Source organism: Myotis lucifugus, unplaced genomic scaffold (genome assembly GCF_000147115.1).
Source record: "Myotis lucifugus unplaced genomic scaffold, Myoluc2.0 scaffold_247, whole genome shotgun sequence".
NCBI classification, from domain to species: domain Eukaryota; kingdom Metazoa; phylum Chordata; class Mammalia; order Chiroptera; family Vespertilionidae; genus Myotis; species Myotis lucifugus.
Genome location: NW_005871295.1, coordinates 893,174 through 914,218, shown reverse-complemented (window position 1 = coordinate 914,218; position 21,045 = coordinate 893,174). Strand labels below are relative to the sequence as shown.

General features: G+C 46.4%; 1 protein-coding gene across 5 annotated transcripts in view; it reads left to right on the top strand.

The window, feature by feature from the left end:
* Positions 1 to 7,569, top strand: part of EPB41L5 (erythrocyte membrane protein band 4.1 like 5) — a 165,307-nt gene extending 157,738 nt beyond the window's left edge. For all 5 annotated transcript variants that reach the window (XM_023762502.1, XM_014464388.2, XM_023762501.1 and 2 more), the window contains one exon: positions 3,420 to 7,569. In XM_023762502.1, coding sequence (XP_023618270.1) covers positions 3,420 to 3,486 — 67 coding nt within the window. In that variant the 3' untranslated portion in view covers positions 3,487 to 7,569. The remainder of the gene's footprint in view (positions 1 to 3,419) is intronic.
* Positions 7,570 to 21,045: the final 13,476 nt, after the last annotated feature.

The window sequence follows — 21,045 nt, the reverse complement described above, 5'->3', positions numbered from 1 at the left end:
GTAGATGACATAGGAATCCAGAGACTAATAAAGAATCCAGAGACGAGATATAATTTTGAAAGGCATTGGGGGTCAGAGGACCTTCAGCTAAAGAAACTAAAGACTCCCTCCTTGTCTAGGACCCTTGCTTTTATTAGCACAATTTGTCCTAAGGCAAGGTGGAGATAATACACTTCAAAGGGTAAGGTTTCAAAGGGTACAGAAGCACTGTCAGTTTGGGGAATAGCCTACGGCTGTTCAAGTGTTTGGCCAATAGGAGGCAATAACATGTAGATTAAGATGCCCTTTAACTGTCTGGCAGCCACAATCAGTTTCCTATTCAGGTTTGGGGAAATGCCTTTAGCCATTCCCAACAGATGACTACATGTGTCACTCAACCCTGTTGAGTCCCCAAGTTTCATCAACCTTTTGATGAAACTCTTGAAATTATGACATGCTGGAATTGGTCTACAGCAATGAGTCATTGGCGATAGAGAAAGAAGAACAGAGTAAATGAAAGTGAGAGAATTGTCACAAAAAGGAATCAAGATTCCCTAGAACAGAAGTACTTGAGTTTTTACATTCAGCAGGCCTACTGAGTACCCAGCACAGAAAACGAAAACAGACAACACCAAGGCGCAGCGTGAAATGTCAGAATATCAAAGTTAAGAGAGGATACATGTCTGTGGGGCGGGGGGAAGAATACATACGAAAGATTAGAAATCAGAATGACAGCCGAGTTAACTAAGAGCTGGAAGATAATGGAGCAATGTCTTCAGAATTCTGGAGGAAAAGCATTTCTCATCTAGAGATGTATAGCCAATCGATCAATGAAGTATGGGATTAGGAGAGAGAGATACAGTTTCTCTAAATAGTAGGTGCTTCTCCTGTGGTCTTCCTCAGGAAGCTATTCATTGGAGCATGTGTCCCATCAGAACTAGCTGATTATCTAAGAAAGAAGATGACATGGGAGCCAGGAGACAGAGGAGCGGGGATTTACCAGAAGGGAGGTGGAAGCAGCGTCCAAGGTGGCAGCTGCCCACCTAGGTCTGGAAAGCACCCTGTGGATTTGAAGAGGGGGATATAGTTCCAGGAGAGATGTTGCCAAGAAGGAAAACACATAGCCCACCCCAGATTTTTAAAACATACATGGCACGGCTGACCTACTCAGAAGAGATCCGAGGTTATCTGCGAGGTTAGGGGTCAATCGGAAACAAAGATAGAAAATTGGGAAAGTGGTTCACAACGAAAGAGGCAGTTATTCAGTCCCGGGAAAACGAACTGTGCAAGAAAAAATACTTAATGCACCTATATACAGTTGTGACAATATTTGCATAATTACAATAAATCATATTAGCATTGCCAAAAATTTTCTTAAACTGTTGAAAAGATAAGAATGAAGGATTGTGGGGCTGGTGAGTGGGGTGCAAGAATGTCACGTTTTGCCCTAGCTGGTTTGGTTCAATGGATAGAGCATCGGCCTGTGGACTGAAGGGTCCCAGGTTTGATTCCAGCCAAGGGCCCATGCTTAGGTTGTGGGCTTGATCCCCAGGAGGGGGCCTGCAGGAGGCAGTCGACCCATGATTCTCTCTCATCATTGATGTTTCTCTCTCTCTCTCTCCCTTCCTCTCTAAAATCAATAAAAAAAAGAAGAAGAATGTTACGTTTTCATAGTCTCTAGTAGGAAGTCATTGTAGAAACATCTCTTAGAACAGTTAGGACTGTCTCTAGTTGTGCATGAGAATTACCTAGAGGGCTAGTTAGAACACAGGTTCCTGGGCCCTACCCTCAGACTCTTTGGTTCTGTGTGTCTGGTATGGTGTCTAAGAATCTGCATTTATAACAAATTCCAGGGCCTACACTCAGAAAACCAGAGATACAGAAAAGTGAAGGGAAAATTTCAGAAAAAAAAACACCCCACAGTTGAAAGTGTTTGTGTAGTAGGAATGGAGAGGGTGATATAAATAATTGCTGTTTCATTTATAAATCTTGTTAGTATTTTTGATATTTTAAGCTACAATTGACCCTTGAACACAACATGGTTTGAATTGCACCAGTCTACTTATATGCGTATTTTTTTAAATTAATATAAATCCACAGATTCGACCAACCTCAGATGAAAACCAGTGTTTTCCATCCCCAGATGCATGGTGCCAACTATGCATTGTTCTATAGCATTTTATAGAAATGCTATATATATTCTTGCCAGTCTGAATATTGGGTGGATTTTGGTATCCATGGGGATCCTGGAACCAATCCCCAGTGGAAACCAAGGGGCTGTAATTAAGTTTTGAGGGAGTCAAGTTATGTGCAGATTTTCAACTGCATGGTGGTTGGCACCCCTAACCCCCATGTTCAAGGGTCAAATGTATGACCTTGTACTATATGTTTTGATATTAAGTTTATCTGAAACCAAAATAGATGCTATATCCTTGCACCTAAGTTTATGCTCTTCACTTACAACAGAGACTCTTTTGCAAAGCCTATATATTTTTATTTTTTTAATTGAATTAAATGTTTTATTAATCCTCACCTGAGGATATGTTTTCATTGATTTTGAGAGAGAGAGAGAGAGAGACAGAGACAGAGAGAGAGAAATATTGATCTGTTGCCTCTTGTATGCTCCGACCTGGGATTGAATCCACAACCTGGGTATGTGTCCTGACCAGGAATCGAACCTGCAACCCTTTTGGCACACTCACACCAGGTGACATTCAAACCAACTGAGCCACCCAGCCAGGGCCAGGGCCATATACTTTATTTTTCACATAGCTCTAACAAAACATACTGGCTGGTATAGAAACTTGGACAGCCACCTGATACTATGTAAAGAAGCACAGAACGGCCCACTGGGTTTTTCCTGAGCAGGTTCTGTCATGCTCAGCACAGTACTGTTCTTGGTATTCATAATAATAACTGACTCATCAAGTAATGGGCAAGTGTCTGTTTGGTATATTTTATTCAAGGAAGTAGGAGACATTGATATCTTTAGATTTCATTTCAAGATGAAATATGCATCAGTTATCTAGAAAATCCCCTTCTGTGGAATACCTCATTGCTAAATTAAGTATTACAACAGTCATTTAGGTCTGTTGTTTTATATCAATATGTTTTTATTAATTTCAAAGAGGAAGAGAGAGAGAGAGAGAGAGAGAGAGAGAGAGAGAGAGAGAGAGAAACATCAATGATGAGAGACAATCATTGATCGGCTGCCTCCTGCACGCCCTATACTAGGGATGGAGCCCGCAACCCGGGTATGTGCCCTGACTGGGAATCGAACCGTGAGCTCCTGGTTCATAGTTCGACATTCAACCACTGAGCCACGCCAGCTGCTAGCTGTTATTTACTCTCAGCATGCTCCATGTGGCACGCGTGGAGAAATGGGTGTTGTTTCAATCTCAAAGGGTTTAATTGAATAACTCATTCTTTCTTCCTTTCAGCTCTGCTCCAGCTGTGAGCGGAGAACCCATCTTGAAGCAGAAGTGTTTACTGACAACAGAGCTCTAAGGGATTGCCTCCTCCTCGCCTGTACCTGGAATGCCCAGCACCCTCCCACGGTCCGTCCTGGAATCAGTTCTGCTGAATGTGTTGGATTCAGGAGTTTGCCCTGTACTTGTTGGTAAAAAGTTTGCCTAGATTTGACTTCAGTTCCACGAAAAAACAACTATGTGTTTTGTCTGACTGGAAGAGTTTAATTACACTGCGTATTTCCTCAGATGAGGATACCTGGTCTTTTACTTTCTTTAGTTTTCGAAGTTTTAAATTCCTAAAACAAGGGAATGACGTTCCCTATGGTTTGCTTCAAGCTCTTGGCCCCACCTAGTGGTTGTAATTGTTCATAATGCTTCCTAACGAGGCAGTCTCTGGTGGTCAGTGTCATACCCCTCTCTCTCTCTCTCTCTCTCTCTCTCTCTCTCTCTCTCTCTCTCTCTCTCTCTCTGTGATTGTCCCTAACCTGTTAGAGAACTTGCACTTTTCTCTGCATTACCTGGAAGTCAGGGGTTTATGAACGTGATGAGGATATTATGTAGGTAGGTGCAGTGCTAGTTTTCTTTCTCTTTTTAACGATTATTACATTGCTAAAGAGCAGTTTAGAACACAGAGGGTTTTCAAATGTTGCCCATATTTTTGAATTCTTACTGGACTGGCTATCTTAGTTACATCAAGGTAAGACAAACCTTGAGGAGAACTACAGAGAAATCAATAGCCCGTCATTTTCAGCTCAGCCTTCCCACAGGAAGCAGTCATGCACCACAGGTTTCCTGTAAGTGTTCAGCCGGGAAAGGGGAGGGTGGGTGAAAGTCACCCTGGGCGTGTCCTCCTTCCTCACTCCTCTTCCTGGGCCCACAGACTCGGTGAGGAAGGAGCACAGACGCTCTGGGCTGGCACTGCTCCACGCAGGTACCTACTGAGCTCTAAGGGATTGTGTATGTAATTAAGTGCTCATTTATACTGCTCAGCATAGAGGAGCATCCAGTTTAGATCTTTAAACTCCTGGTGTAGGCTGTCCTGAGCCATTCGTGTGCTCAGGGGAACACACCAGTGTCTGGAAAGCTCAGGAACTCCAATGTGGGCTGTTTCCCGCCGAGCCAAGCCGTAGAGATTGGAAACCACTTTTGCATAAAGCAGTTGTGCTGAAGAAAAGAAAGTTCCCCTCCTGCCGCCTGCCTCCCCTTAGCCGTTCCACTAAGCTTGTGAATCTCATTGTGGAGCTCTTGCCAATTCTTAATTGTAAGACAAACTGCAGGGCACCTAGGGCAAGGGCTTGCCCAGGACACATCGGCCTGGCCCTCAAAGCTTCAGGTCCAACAACCCTGGATGCGCTCACTGCGAGCTTGGAAGGCCCACAGTTCCGTCCAGTTTGTACAGTAGCACCATCCTTACTTTTAACTTTCTGATATTTAGGGATTATGTTGATGTCGTTGAAAATATTCTATAGCCTTTGTGTTGTCAGGCACCTGTATTCTTGCCAGTCTGAGTAGTGATAGGGACTTTCTTAAAATTCATGTGAATCTCAAACTAAAAGGACATTTCGTCTCATGTCCTGACATGAGGTGTTAACATGGAAATGAGTGCTTTTTTTTTTTAATCCTCACTCAAGGATATTCTTTTCCATTGATTTTTAGAGAGAGTGGAAGGAAGAGGGAGAGACAGAGAGAAACACCATGTGAGAGAGACACATTGATTCGTTGCCTCTGGCATACCTCGGATTGGTGCCAAGAATCGAACCCCGGGACCCCTCAGTCCACAGGCCGACGCTCTATCCACTGAGCCAAACCACCAAGGGCTGGAAATGAGTGTTTTAATGGGGGGTTAGCCCTGACCAATTAGGCACCTGCCAGCTACACCTCTCCTGTCCTAGCTGCTGCGGGTGCCTCCCAGAGCCCTGTTAACACTCATCTTGTTCTGCTCATCTGGGGATGGAGGAGGAGGGCAGGCTGCGGGTATCTGTGACGTGTCAGAGAGGGAGCGGGAGGTCAGTCTCTGAGGAGAGAAGCCGTGTGAGGGAGTAGAGGATGCTAGCAGAGAGATCTGCGATGGCACTGGGTAAGAAGGCGCTGGTTTCTGAGGTGGTAACAGGGGCAGCTGTGGTGGCTCTACAGGCTGGTGACCTCCGGGGCACAGCCCTCATTCCAAAGATTGAAATCCACATCCAAGTCATCTGATGAACTGAATCAAGGCCGGATCCTCAGATGAGGGGAAATGGCCCTGCTCACTGTTGAGAATGACTGAGCCGGGCAGGAAGTCTTTCTGAATCGAGATGAGGTTCCATGCCAGCACCCGCAGCTGGAAAGCAGCCGGGCACACGAATGCGCTGGGAGCAGTGAGAACACCTCTGAACAGCGGAGAACTCGTTTCCGTGAGCCCCCAGCTACAGAGCTGTCCGCTTCCTCCTCTGGAGGGGCTGGTGTGGATGTTTAGCTGAGATAACAGACCCAGATGCAAAAGGCAACGGAAGGCTCTTTAGCCCAGGCTCAGCTGCACTGTGGTCACTCTCTTTCCGGTTTCCAGGCCTGGTTGGCTCTGCTGGCTCCCTGGGGGTAGCAGGATAGAGCTTGTGCCTGAGTGGGCTCAGGCGGGTGTTAGACGTGATGGCGCTGTTGTCCCCTTGCCATGCCTCATTGGCCTGTGAGTGTTGCTGTCACTGCTTCCTAACGCTTTGCTGTGCACTGCCCTGGGGACACTTCCCTCGGTCCCTGCAGTGGCCTGTGTGCTGCTGGCCGTGGGGGAGCAGGAAGGGCAAGAGCCTCAAATCAGCGGATGCCAGCCCTGGTGGGAGGGCGAGTGCCGGTGTGGAGGAGGGTGTAGGTTTCGGAGTTCTGCCCCAGCCCCTTCTGCGGAGCCTGGGCGGGAGGGTCCTCTCTCCTCCTGTGCTCAGTAGTGTTGCCTGTGTCCAGGGACGGCTGGTGGTTCTTTCTTTCCTGCCCTTCTGGGGTCACTGCTGAACAGAGAAAGGTTGGTCTCCTTAGATCCTGATAAATTTAGGCCGTCCCTAGCAGCTTTCCCGAGACTTTATGTTGCTTTCAGAAAGATTGTGTTTAGAAATACTTCTGCAGTCGGCTAACTGTTGGTCTTCTTTTGCACGATCACGATGTTCTGTGGACAATTCAGGAGGACAGCTGGGTCGGAGCTTGTTCTCCTAGCTGCTCGGTTCCGACTAGCACCCTCCTCTGCCTTCTCGCCTAGATGAGCCTAGATGAGCCCTGTCGGAGCAGAGCTCCCGCAGGCTTCGGGGCGCTGAGGCGGCGAGGGTCTGGGGAAGCCAGCTCCTGTCTCCTCGCCCAGAGAGGCAGACCTCCTGTAGAAGCAGCGGCAGCTAGTTCTTCCTGCGAGGCCATGGGAAGTGCCCGGGCATGTGTGTTCCGGGACATTTCACTTACAAGCACAGGTGCGAGTCCTGATTCAAGCTTTGTGGTTGTAGACTGGCTCCGTGGGAGGCGGGCAGGTATGCACAAGCCTGCATCACCTGTCACTGGGGGGCACCGGGCATTCCAGACGTGGGCCTCTTCACTCCCACGCGGACAGGATGTAGTCATGGGCCTCCGGCTCTGGGAGCCTTTGGAGCGGCCTCCAGTTTCCTGTTAATCTTGCCCTCAGCCTCTAGCTGCTTAGAGAGCTGCAGTCTCCTGTGGACTAAGGAATGTACATTTCTATTTTATTTGTTCTTTTCTCCTCAAAAATGTAAACACACTGATCAGAAGAAAGTTGGAAGCTTTCCCTGCTCTCAGCCAGGAAATGCAAAGGTGTGAGGACTGGAAAGGCGCCGCCCCTGCGTGTGCGTGGGGTGGTGCGTGTGGGAAAAGGGCTGGCTCCTCACCCCGAGGCTGAGGCGGAGGCATCACTCCCGGGACCTGCAGGGAGGGGCCTGATCTCCCTCCTGGGTGCACAGAAGCTGTAGCCTCACTAACCACTGTTTACTTCTCATGTGTGAAGCTTTGCGGTCGCTTTGCGATTGGACTTTGTTTTCTGTCGGGTGCACTGTTCATTCACGCGTCCGCGGTTTTGTATGTGAGAAACACTGCACTGAACTCGTGTGTATGCTGAGATGACAGCTGTAGATGTGACCACAAATAAAGCTTTCGAGAAACACTTCCGTTTTCTGAGCCGCCTCTGTGCCCTGGGAGCGGAACCTACCCGCGGGCGTTTTCTCTCGCAGCAGCCGGAGGTCCGAGCGCAGCTCAGGGGACGCGAGGATGGACACAGCGCACGGCTCTGGGCGTTCATTTCAGGGTCTGGTGCGCCTTTGGGAGCAGAGGAAGTAGGAAGGGTGAGGACCTGGGTCACACAGCAGCCGCCCGGTGCGGGGCGGGAGCAGCTCAGCTCTGCTACTGAGCAGCCCTGAGACCAGTCAGTCCCTACCGCCTCCGCAGGGGAGGAGGGGACCCCCGTCTCCTTCCTCAGGCCCAGCCGCCTCCCTGTGTGCACGTGGCACCACCCCAGGGAAGACGTGCTGGGCAGCGCCCGGCTGCTGAGACAGTCTCCTTCCCCCTCCCGCCTCCCCCTGGAGCGCAGGGAGAGGCAGGAGCCCGGCTCAGCCGCTGTGCTGGGAGCTGCCCCCAAAGGGTTTGGTTTGGTAATAAGCAACCAAAGCCGCTCCAACTTAAGCAACACAACTCCCTGGGCAGATACGGGGACTCTCTGCACCAGCAGGAAGCGGGGACAGCGGGAGTGAAGGGGGGGAGAGGACTCCATCTGGACTTCGACTGGCACCTTGACTGTGTGCCCACACCGTGGCCTCAGGGTAGGGCACCCAAGGCCAAGGGTCCAAAGGGAAGGGAATGGGCTACCAAACCACAGACGATCCCAGCCTCCCCACAGGACAGATCAGTGGTCAGACCAAGAAAAGGAAGGAGGGGCGGAGGCAGCTCAGGCGGGGAGCCCGAGGAAGGGAACTCGGGTGGGTTGTGGCACTGACCTGTCTTAGGGTGACCTGCCCCAGGAGACATTCAGCCCAGCTGTGCTTGGGTTCTGACTCCATCGGAGGCCTAGCGGGGCAGAGCAGCCCCTCCCACAGCAGGGTCGCTCCTGCCATGGCCCTGGGGTGCTCCCACCCTCTGTCTCCAGGATGGCTGGCGCTGGCAGGCTAGGCACTGAGGCCTTTGGGCAGAAATAGATTTTCAAGATGACCCGGTCCCAGCTCCTGCATGTGACAGTCAGAAAGCCGGAGCAGCTAGGCCAGGGGCAGGCGTTCAGGTCGGGCTTCCAGGACACCACTGCTCTGCTCAGCCACTGCCCTCAGCTGCTGACCATGACTTCCTGGGTCGGGTCACCACGAGGGCAGTCACATTTCCTGCTGCGCAGGCCTGTCCTCCCTGGGTCCAGAACTCCCACAGGAGAAGCTCATTCATTTCACAGCTCAGATCTGGGAGACCCACATGGTTCTGCGTCCTCCGTGTCTCTAGAGGTCCTGGGTAAACAGCCCCTCCTCTTCCCTGGGCGGCAGCCAGCATTCCACACCTCAAAGCGGTCTCTCCACATCCACCCGGTTCCGAGTCCCTCTTGTCCCATCCCACCCAGAGCCCTGATGAACCGTAGCTCGTGCGTAGGTGGCCAGGTGTTCGTGGAACATCCCCGCCTGCCCAGGGCACTCGCTCTCAAGGGGCTTGCCACTGGTTCTTTTTTTATTTCTATACACAAGTCTTTATTTTCCCATTTAAAAGAAAGAATCACGTTTTACATTAGATCCTTGGACCTTACTCATCCATTTCCTCGACCCCCAACCCCAGCAACCTCCATTCTGCTCTCTGTGTCTGAGTTCAGCTTTTTCAGAGTCCACACATGAGATCACACAGTATTCTTCTTTCTATGTCTGACTTAGCTCACGTAGCAGAATCCGTTCATGCTGCCACAAATGGCAGGCTGAGTAATATTCCATTGCCACACCACATTTTCTTGGTCCATTCATTCCCTGATGGACACTTAGGCTGTTTCCATATCTTGGCTGTTGTTATAATCAAGGTGTACTAGTGAGTAATGCCACTGGTTCTTAGTCAGGTTTTAGCTCAGTGACTCTTGCAAATCTGAGCACATGGGCAGTTTTACACACAATTCCACGTGCTGGTTGCCCCTCGGAGCCTCGGTCTGAAGCCCTTGCCCTAGATTAATGATGGGAATACCAGGCCAGCAGAGAGGAGGCAGCTCTACCACAGGCTCCTGCTGGCTCCGTTGGTAGCACTGGCCAGCGGTAAAAGCTCAACAAATTGAAAGGAAGGCCGGAAGGCATACAGCATTCTTGCCTAGAGTATTAAAAAGCACAACACTTTAAACTGACTGTGCGGGAAGCCATCCACTGTCAATACGATCATGAGAGTGCACCAAGGAACACGGAAGGCTGATGGACCTTGGACAATTAGAGGGCTAATACCATGCACCATTGTTATGTTGAAAAGGCAGTGGCTCGAAGCAATCTTCTGACCTAATAGCCTCAAAGTAAATGTTTACTGAACCTGACTGATCTTTACTGATCTTTATTGACCTTAGAGACGGTCTGCTACCTGTTTGCCCTGCTTTACTGAGGGCAAGATGTGTATCTAAAACTGAATAAAAAGCGGATAAGGCCAGGTTTCAGGGTGCTTCTCCAAGACAGAGCCTCCACCTGGCCCCCCATGCCTTCTAAATTCGTATTTCTTGTCTAGTGTTTTCATTTGTGCGTCGGCCCCTTCTTCAGATCCTGAACTCCTGCTACAAAAGGTTGCGGCACAACAGTTTTAGATGTGTTCTTACCGAAGCACAAGAATGTACAGATCCATCCCATTGGAGCCCTGTCCATCAGCCTCTCTGCCTTGGCCTTGTAAACGGGGGTGAGACTAACCCTGCCTCCTGGTGTGGTGAAGGCTGCATGAGCTGATCTGCAGTCCCTGTCTCCAGCCCCCGTCTCTGCCTGGACCCTCCTAGCGCCATTGGGACATCACACAAGCACCTCAGACTCCACCAGCCCCACACACCCAAACTGCTGCTTCTTGGCGGTCCTGACCGGGATGGGTTGTCCGCCTACGCTCAACTCATCTCCCCCGTGGCCACTCTGTCTTCAAGCCCCGAGTCTGCCTCTGCACTGCCTTCTTGTTTCTGCAGCTACACCCCAGCCGTGTCGCATGTGCCTGGGGCTCCTGCAGCTGCCTTCCGGGGGTGTCCCCATGTCGGTCATGGCTTCATTTCCCACGGTGGCTAGAAGCGAGGTCACGCTCCTCTGCCCTGGGGCCTCCCATTGCCCTGGGCACAGAATCCACATTCCTGCCGCTCCCAGGACTGGCCAGTGGCTGTGCCGCTTCCACATCTTCGGGGCCGGCCTGGCTCTCCTGCCTAGGCCTTCCCTCCTCCTGCCCTGGCTGAGGGCCCACGTCACCCTCCACCTCCTCAGAGGTCCCTGTGTGCACCCGGTATCAGTCCATTCCCAGTCGCCACCTTTGTCAGGGGCTTGGTCACTGTCCTCCCGATCATAAAAGCTAGTCCTCCTTACGTCTGGGGCACCCAGCACACTGCCTGGCGTGCGGTGGAGCTCAAATATTTGCCGAGTGAATGCTGAATTGATTAGGCAGCCACTCTGTTCCACGGACCTGCCAGGTCTTTAATTTTGGTTTCCCATCTCCCCACACTGCTGTGGCCTGGCCACCACGGGGGCTGGACCAGGGGTGTGTCTGACTCTAATGCCTGGATTCACATCCCAAACCTCAGGCCTCACACAGCAACCAAGTGTCCTGGTTTCCTCGTGACCAAGAGGGTTCCTGGGACCTGGGACTTTCAGTGCTGAGACCAGGATGGTCCGGCACCCAGGGGCACCTTCTATTCACAGACCACCATCACCCGTTTGCTGCATCTCTGCGTTATGCTAGTGACTTCACATTTATCTTCACACTAGAGGCCCAGCACACGAAATCGTGCGGGTAGGATCTCTAGGGCCTAGCCTCCTGTGATCAGGGCCATCTTCTGCCCGTTCGCCAGTCCCCAGGCCAAACGCTGCCGCTGGGCTGTCAGGCCATTGGGATCACCAGTTCATCCCTGGCTGCTCGGGGGCTCAGGCCTGCAGGAGAGCAGATGCCAGTGACTTCACCTCCATGCACGTGCACCAGGCCAGCTGCTGATGGAACATGCTGCCCACTCAGAGCCGTTCACATGGGCACCGCTGCCGCCGCTGCCGCTACCACTGCCACTGCTGCTGGGGCTTGAGTCGCTGATAGAAGCTGCAGGGTGCGCCTGCGACCTGCCCGCCCCAGTGTGAGCAGCCCGAACAGGCAGTGCGCTCACCCCTGTGGAAGCCTGTCCAGCCCTGGCCGCCCAGACCCTGCCTCTCCTGCCTCAGCTCTCCGGGAAGCACTTCTGCCTCCTGCCATTTGATTCTGGGAGTGCCATCGCTCATCAGGGCATGTAGGTTATCTCCTGTTACTAAGACTAGAGGCCCGGCGCACAAAATTCATGCATGGGTAGTGTTCCTTGGCCTGGTCTGTGATCAGGGCTGATCAGGGCCTCCGGCTGCCAGCCAGGGCCTTTCTTCATTCTGTGCCACCCCCTGGTGGTCAGTTCCCATCATAGTGAGCGATCAAACTCCCAGTTGAACTCCTGAGGGGGCACTTTGCATGTTAGCCATTTAAATATATAGACTAGAGGCCTGGTGCATGAGATTCGTGCACTGGGAGGCGGGGGTCCCTCAGCCTGGTCTGTGCCCTCTTGCAGTCCGGGACCTCTCAGGGGATGTCCGCCTGCCAGCTTAGGCCCTCTGCAGCACCCGCTAGCCTTGAAACCACCACCACCATGTCCACAGCCACCACAGGGGGCGCTGCAGCACTGACACTGGCAGGTCCAGCTGGAAGGACAGTTCTCTGCTCCTGAGTTACTTCCAGTTTGCAGGGGAGCAGCCCCTGGAGGTGGTGGGGCCCCTGGGAAAGTGAGAGACAATGTCATGGAATTAGGTATCGGCCCCAATGTGCCAGGTGGAGTTTATCCCCTTTAGGGAGAGGTAAACCAGCTCTCTGGGTCCCTCCTCACCAGGAAGGAGAAGCTCTCAAGACAGGATCGTCCCTGGGTCCTGGAGGCCTTCACTGTCCCTTCCTCCAGCCACTGGGCAGGGCCCTCGGCACCAGGCACTGCACCATGATTTATGCAGCCAAGTCTCAGGGCCATGTCTCTAGCCTCTGTCTTCTCTCCACCACCTGGAGCCAGCTTGGCGGCTCTGCCTCTCCCTGAGGTCTCCCCCGGGGCCCCTCCCCACACCTCCAGTCCTGGCTCTCCTTCCCAATCTCCAAGGGGCTGCCCTGGTTTGGGTTTAGATGGGGTGGTCTGTGGGGCATCAGACCCCTCAAGCTTCCTTCCCATGGGGACAGACACTGGGCCACGCACACCACAGTCTCTCCAGCAGGTAACAGCAAGTCTAGTCACAGGCTGTTTTTTTAAAACACAAGGGGGCTTTATAAAAAAAACAAAATAATATATATATATATATAGAGATCTATATATACATATATATATATTTTAATGATTTTTTCCAGAGAGAAAGGGAGAGGGATAGAGAGTTAGAAACATCCATGAGAGAGAAACATCGATCAGCTGCCTCCTGCACACCCCCCACTGGGGATGTGCCCGCAACCAAGGTACATGCCCTTGACCAGAATTGAACCTGGGACCTTTCAGTCCGTAGGCCGACGCTCTATCCACTGAGCCAGACAGGTTAGGGCAAAACAGAAGGGGCTTTAAACACTTTCTTACAAAATACACGATGTGCACCAAGACGTGCACAAGCAGAAGGGCACAGCCTGGCGCCTTATTATCAAGCAAACGCTCCTGTAACCACATCACACCTCAAGAAATAGAATGTTGGTGACCTCAGACCTTCCCCGGGGTCCCCTCCCAGACCCTCCACTGTGCATGATCTCATCTGAGTGGCAGAGAGAGTCCTGTGCAGGGCCGGGGCCCCCAGGCCCCGAGACAGTGGCCTGTGCGGCAGCGAGGCAGCGAGCGGCTCTGAGGTCACCTTTCTGCGGGAAAGCTGAGACTGGCCCAGCCTGTGAGTCCGTTGTGTCCACAGTCAGGTCACCCTGGAGGCCCAGCTGGGACCAGGTTTGGAGAGAAGCTGCGTGAGTCCCACCAGCCCCACCCCCTGCTGTGGGTGCCATGCTACCCCCAAGAGCAGGCCGCTGGGGTGTGGTTTTGGACAAATTACTTTTCCAGTGAGGACTGGAACAGGCCCGTGCATGTTCTCCAACCAGGGAGAGTTTCACAACGCCGAGCTGGGCGTGGCTGGCAATGTCGGTGCAGTCACTGGAGCTGGAAGAGCTGGCTGCATTCACTAGGGTTGACAAAACCCACAGGAAACCCAAAGTTCACGTCCAGTCAGTCCTTAGTGGCCGCACTAACTGCCCCTTCGGAAGGGAAATTGAAATGTCTTTGCCTCCATTGCACTTGAGGCTGCTCTGTTGTATCCGTTAGAAGTACTTTCCACTCGGATAGAACATTTCAGAAATACCTGTGTTAGAACCAAATACGTAAGATGGGCCGACCTTGTAATGAAATTCTTTTGCCACAAAATGACATCATCATAAAGAAAATTACCACAGCAAGTTAGACCCCAGCTTTCCAGAACCAAGATTCCCACCTTCACGCCTGGGTCACCAGGCCCAATCCAGGCCCAGAGCAAGGGGAGGCCTTGCCCAGATCACCGAAATGGTGGCTTCCTCCCAGGGCCCCGAGGCAGTTGATTGAGCCCCAGCTCTAGGGCTGTGGGAACTGAGGAGGATCCGGGGAGAAAGACGCATCCAGGCACTGGAGTGAGTGACGGGTAGACCTTGGAACCAGCGCCAGAGGGGAGAAGATGCTGTACCTGCAGGGAAGTCCCGCCACCACCCCTGTTTTCGTTTTAGCCGTTGGGGAAGGCTGGATGGCCAAGAGCATACCCTTCATTCTGGATAGACTTCGGGGGGCGGGGGAGGAACCAGCAGGTTAACAAACCAGTGTGACTAGACTCTAGTTTCTCTGAAGCACAGCCCTCATCCCTGCCGATTGGCTGCACTTCACCCAGAGGACTGACAACGTGTTGTGCGTGTCTGTGCTAACCTGTCTGGGTGATGTGCGGAGCTCATTCCTATGTCACCTAACTCGGAACTTAGAATGACATCAACACAAAATGCACCAGCCCAACTAACAAGCCTCCGATGTCTGGGCAAAAGATCACAGTTGGAATACCATAGACTGCCCAAGTCAAACATTTTCTTGGGGAAATTAGGACATTCAAAAGCAGCTACGGTATGTATGCTGGTGAATTTAGATAGCCATATGCACACGTGCTCAGAAAAGACACAAGCTTTCACCTTGGGCTGATCCCTAAAGTTAGAACACATTTTTCAGTGTAAATGGAGACCCTTAGCACAGAGCCACTCTGCAAAGACTGGAAGAAGTTTAAAAAAAATTTTTTTTCTGTATTTTTGTTTATTTGCTTGCTTTTTGTTTGGTTTTGCTTTGGTGTATGGCATTCAAAAAAATTTTTGTCAAAAAACACTAACTGAACACAAGTGACTATACCCAACAAGAAATACAGTCTTAATCATAATAGTTTGGAAAAGTTACTAAACAAATAGACAATTATAATCTCCAATAACTAAAAATCCAGCATACCCTGCAGCAAACCCTGGGGAAAGATAGAGAATTTGATTTCTAGAGTTACTACATTATAATATTCAACTGTCTAGTTTTCAACAAAGAATCCCAAGTCATACAAAGAATCAGGAAAGTATGGTCTATTCAAATAAACAAAATACATCAACAGAAACCATCTCTGAGGAAGTCTGAACAACAAAATAGTAGACAAAGATTTAAAACAATTGTCTTAAATATACTCAAAGAGCTCAAGTAAAACATTGACAAAAAACTAAATGAAGTTAGGAAAATAATGTATGAACAAAGTGAAAATATCAATACAGTGATGGACATTACAAAAAGAAACTAAACAGAATATCTGGAGTTGAAAATACAATAAATGAAATGAAAAATTCACTAGAGTGGTTCAACAAGCAGGTGGAAGAAAGAATCAGTGAACTTTAAGGTACAACAATTGATACTGAGTTTGAGGAATAGAAAGAAAAAAGAATGAAGAAAAGTGAAGACATTTTAAGGGAGTTGTGGTACACTATCAGGCAAACCAACATATGCAGAGTCCCTTAAGAAAAAGAGAGAGAAAGGGGCAGAAAGAATATTTGAATAAATAATGGCTGAAAATGCCCCAACTTCAATGAAATCATAAATCTACAAATCTGAAAAGCTCAACAAACTCCAAGTAGGATGAATTCAAAGAGACCAAAGCCAAGACACATTGTAATTAAATGGCTGAAAGCCAAAGACAGAGAATGTTGAATGCAGCAATAGAGGCAATTATGCAACAGGATCCTCAATAAGATTAACAGGCAATATTTTATCAGAAACCATAGAAGCTAGAAGATAATGGGATTTCATATTTAATGCGTTGAAAGAAAAACTTTTAACTAAGAAGTCTATCTCTGGCAAAACTGCTCTTTGAAAATGAGGATGAAATTAAGATATTCCCAGAAAAATGAAAGCTGAGGGAATTAATTACCACTAGAGCTTTCCTACAATAAATGCTAAAGGAGGTCTTAAAGTTAAAATTGAAAGATACTAGACAGTAGCCCAAAACCATTTTAAGAAATAAAGGCCTCTGGTACAGATAAATCCATGGGCAAATATAAAAGCAGGTATTATTATAATTTTGATTTGTAATTTGAATTTTTATTTCCTACAGGATTTAAAAGACAAACATAAAAAGTAGTTATAAATTAATATTATTAGGCACCCATTGTATACTCATGTAATTATGGCAACAACAACATAAAAGAGAATGAAGCTATGTAAGAGCAGAGGTTTTATATGCCATTGAAGTTAAGTTGGTTTCAATTGAAAATAGATTGTTATAAATATAGGATATTAAATGTTATCAATGGTAACCACAAAGAAATGATCTAAAAAACATGCAAAAAAGAAAAGAAAGAAAGAGAAAGAAAGAAAGAAAGAAAGAAAGAAAGAAAGAAAGAAAGAAAGAAAGAAAGAAAGAAAGAAAGAAAAGAAAGGAAGGAAGAAGGAAGGAAAGAAAGGAAGAAGGAAGGAAAGAAAGAAAGAAAGGAAATGAGATGGAATCAAATAGTTCACTGCAAATAATTGACTAAAATCAAAATAAAGGAACAATGGAGAAAATTAGGGACAAAGTATATAAGATGTACTGAAAAGAAATAGCAAAATGGCAGAAGTCCTACTTTATCAGTAGTTGCTTTAAATGTATACAGCTTCAACTTCCAGTCAAAAGGCAGAGTGACAGAATAAATTTAAAAAACAAGCATGATTCAACTATATGCTAGACACAAATAGATTCAAATTAACTTTATGGATAAACTATTCCATACAAATAGTTACCAAAAGAGAACTATGGTGGTTATATTAGTATTAGACAAAAATAGACTTTTAAAGCGAAAAAACTGGTACACGAGACAAAGATTGGCATTATACATTGATAAAAAGGTCAATGCATCAAGAAGCTACAACAATTATAAACATATACATACCTAGCAACAGAGCCAAAAAAAATAAAATATATGAAAAATTGAAGGGAGAACTAGGCAGTTCTACAATAATAACTGCAGACTTCAATACACCAGAAGAGAGCGAGAAGGGGGCCAAAAGAATTCTTAAAGAAATAGTGACCGAAAATGTCAATAATGAATAGAATATCTGGACAGGAGATCAACATGGAAGAGAAAACTTGACCAGCACTGTGAACCAGCTGGACCCCACAGACAGACATCTATACAACACTCTACCCAAGAACAGCAGATGAAGCATTCTTCTTAAGTACACATGGGATGTGTATACCATTCTCCTGGGCATACCATATATTAGGCAGCAATGTGGATACCATTCTCCTGGGTATATCACATATTAGGTGTCAAAACAAGTCTCAATAAATTTAAAAAGATTGAAAACATACAAAGTATCTTCTACTTCCACAATGGAACAAAGAACTCAATAAAAGAAGAAAAATGGAAAAATTCACCAATATGTGGAAATTAAACAATACATTCTTAAACAATCAATGGTTGAAAAAGAAATTACAAGTGAAATTTTAAAAATGAAAAGAAAAATACAACCTACAACACATATCTCATGCAGCAAAATAGTACTCTGAAAAAAATGTATAGCTATAAATACCTACATTTTAAAAGAAGAAAGAGATCACGTTAATAATCTAACTTTACACCGTAAGATACTAGAAAAAGAAGAGAAAACTAAACCCAAAGATTTGGGAAAGGAGTAAATAATAAAGATTAGAACAAATATAAATAAAATTAAGAATAAAAAAACAAAAGAGAGAATTAATAAACCAAAAGTTGATTCTTTGAAAGACCAACAAAATTGATAACAAACTTGAGCCAGACTAAGAAACAAAGAGAGAAGACATAAATAACTAAAATCAGAAATGAAAGTGGAAATATTACCTCCAATCTAACAGAAATAAAAAAGATAAGAGAATGCTATGAACAACTGTATGCCAACAAATTGAATGACTTAGATAAAATGGAAAAATGACTAAAAAAAACACAATTTATCAAAATTGAATCATGAAAAAATCAGATAAATTTGTTATAGGTCTTAACTAGTAAGGAAAGTGAATTAACGATCAAAAACCTCCCAAAAAAGAAAAGCCGAGGACCAAGGCATCACTGGTGAATTTATACACAATATTTAAAGAAGAATTAATGCTGATCTTTCTCAAACTCTTCAAAAAAAATAGCAAGTATCAGCTCCTAACTCATTCCATGAGACTAATGTTACCCTGACACCAAAACAGATAAAGATATCACAAGAAAAGAAAATTAAAGACCAATGTCCCTTATGAATACAGATATAAAAATCCTCTTTAAAATGCCAGCAAACTGAAACCAACAGCATATTAAAAAATTATACCCCACAAAAAAAACTATACCCCATGACCAAGTGGGGTTTATTCCAGGAACACAATGGTAGTTCAACATAAAAAAATCAATGTAATTTGACACATTAATAGAATGAAGGAAAAAAACACATGATCATTGCAATTGATGCAAAAAGGCATTAGACAAAATCCAACACCCTTTCATGATGAAAACACTCAGAAAACTGGAATTACAAGGGAATTCCCACAACATAATAAAGCCATATAAGAATAACCACAGCTAACATCATACTTGATGGTAAAAGGCTGAAAATTTCCTCCTAAGATCAGGAGCAAGACAAGGATACCAGTTTCACCACTGATATTCAACAATATACTGAAAGTTCTTGCCAGAGAAATTAGATAAGAAAAAGAAATGAGTGGCATCCAAGTTGAATTGGAAGAAGTAAAACTATCTCTATTTGCAGATGATATAATCCCATAGATAGAAAATCCCAAGTATTCACAAGAAAGCTACGAGAGCTAACAGATGAATTCAGCAAAGTTATAGGGTATAAGATCACGATACAGCAAATGCACTGTGATTCTATAAACTTGCAAAAACAATCCGAAACAAATATTAACAAGGCAATTCCATTTATAATAGCATCTAAAGAAATAAAATACCTAGGAATAAATTTTTTTTTAAAAAAATATATTTTATTGATTTTTTACAGAGAGGAAGGGAGAGAGATAGAGAGTTAGAAACATCGATGAGAGAGAAACATCGATCAGCCGCCTCCTGCACATCTCCTACTGGGGATGTGCCCGCAACCCAGGTACATGCCCTTGACCGGAATCGAACCTGGGACCTTTTAGTCCACAGGCCGACGCTCTATCCACTGAGCCAAACCGGTTTCGGCCCTAGGAATAAATTTAAGCAAGAAGATAAAAAACGTCTACACTGCAAACTAAAAACAATCTTGTCGGAGGTGTTAAAGAAGGCCTGAATCAGTGGAAAGATATACTCATGTGTAAGGAGACTTAATACTATTGAAATGTTAATGCTAGCCAGAGATCTACAAATTAAACACAATTCCTAACAAAATTGCACCCCCCTTTTTTTCCAGAAATGGAAAATTTATAAGGAATTGCAAGGGACCCCAAGTAGCCAGAACAGTTTTGAAATAAAAAGACAAAAGTCATAGGATTCACACTTACTGATTTTAAACTTACCACAAAGTGACAGTAATCAAAACAGTATGGTACTGGTATAAGGGTAAACATATTTACAATTCAATCAAATAGAACCGAGAGTCCAGAAATAAACCCACAAATCTATGGCCAATTGATATTTGACAAGGATGCCAAGAACATTCAGTGGGAAGGGACAGTCTCTTAAACAATTGAGGCTGGGACAACTGGATTCCTACCTGCAAAAGAGTGAAATTGAATCTCAACCTCATAGTATGCACAAAAATCTACTCAAAATGGGTCAGGGACCCAAATATAATAACTAAACCATAAAACTCCAAAGAGAAAATTTAGGTGTATGTCTTCATGACTTTGGATTTAGCAATGGAGGTTTATATATGACTCCAAAAGCATGGGCAAACAAAAGAAAAAGAGAATTAAACGTCATCAAAATTAAAAACTTTTGTGCAGCAAAGGACATTGTCAACAGAGTGAAAAGTAAACCTACAGAATGGGCTGAAAATTACATACTTGCAAATCACATAACTGATAGATTAACATTCAGAATGTGTGAGGAAGTAAAAACATAACCCAATTTAAAAACTGGCAAAGGACTTGAACAGACATTCCTTTAAAGAAAACACAAATATCCAATGAGCGCATTAACAGATGCCCACTATCTTCATTGTAAGGAAAGCAATCAAAACTACAATAAGACACCATCTACTCTGAGGGCCATCTTAAAAAGCGTTGGCACGGATGTGGAGAAAATGGAAATTTCAAAATGGTGCGCCCACTAGGGAAGAGAGTTTGGCATTTCTCAAAAAGCTAATGATAGACTAGCCATACAGCCAGCTGTTCCCCTCCTGGGCATGCATGTGCACAAAGGAATTGAAAACAGGGACTTGTAGAGATACTTACGCGCCAGGCTCATTGCAGCAGTACTTACAACCCAAATGTCCACTGACGGATGGATGAACAAAATATGGTCTAAGCATACAATTATGTAAAATTCAGCCAGAAACAGGAGTGAAATTCTGATAAATGCTACACCATAGAGGAACCTTGAAAGCATGCTTAAGTAAAATAAGCCAGACACAAAAGGATAAATATTTTATGATTTCATTTATCTGAACTATCTAAAGTTCAAATTCATAGAGACAGAAAGTAGAATTGAGGTTCCTGGGGGTTGGCGAGAGAAGGGAATGGGAGTGACGGCTGATGGCTGGAGTTGCTGTTTGGGATGATGACAGGATTTTGGAAATGGATAGTGTTGACTTTCACACAACAGCATAAAATTGTACCCTTAATAAAAATGGTTAAATTGTATGTTCTATAAATTTTTTAAAAATCTTTATTTTTGAAAGTATTACATGTGCCCCCTTTTCCCCCCCATTGACCCCTTCTAGCCCAGCCCCCCCTCACTGCCCCAGGCCTTCACCACCCTATTGTCTGTGTCCAGTGGACAGTCTGAG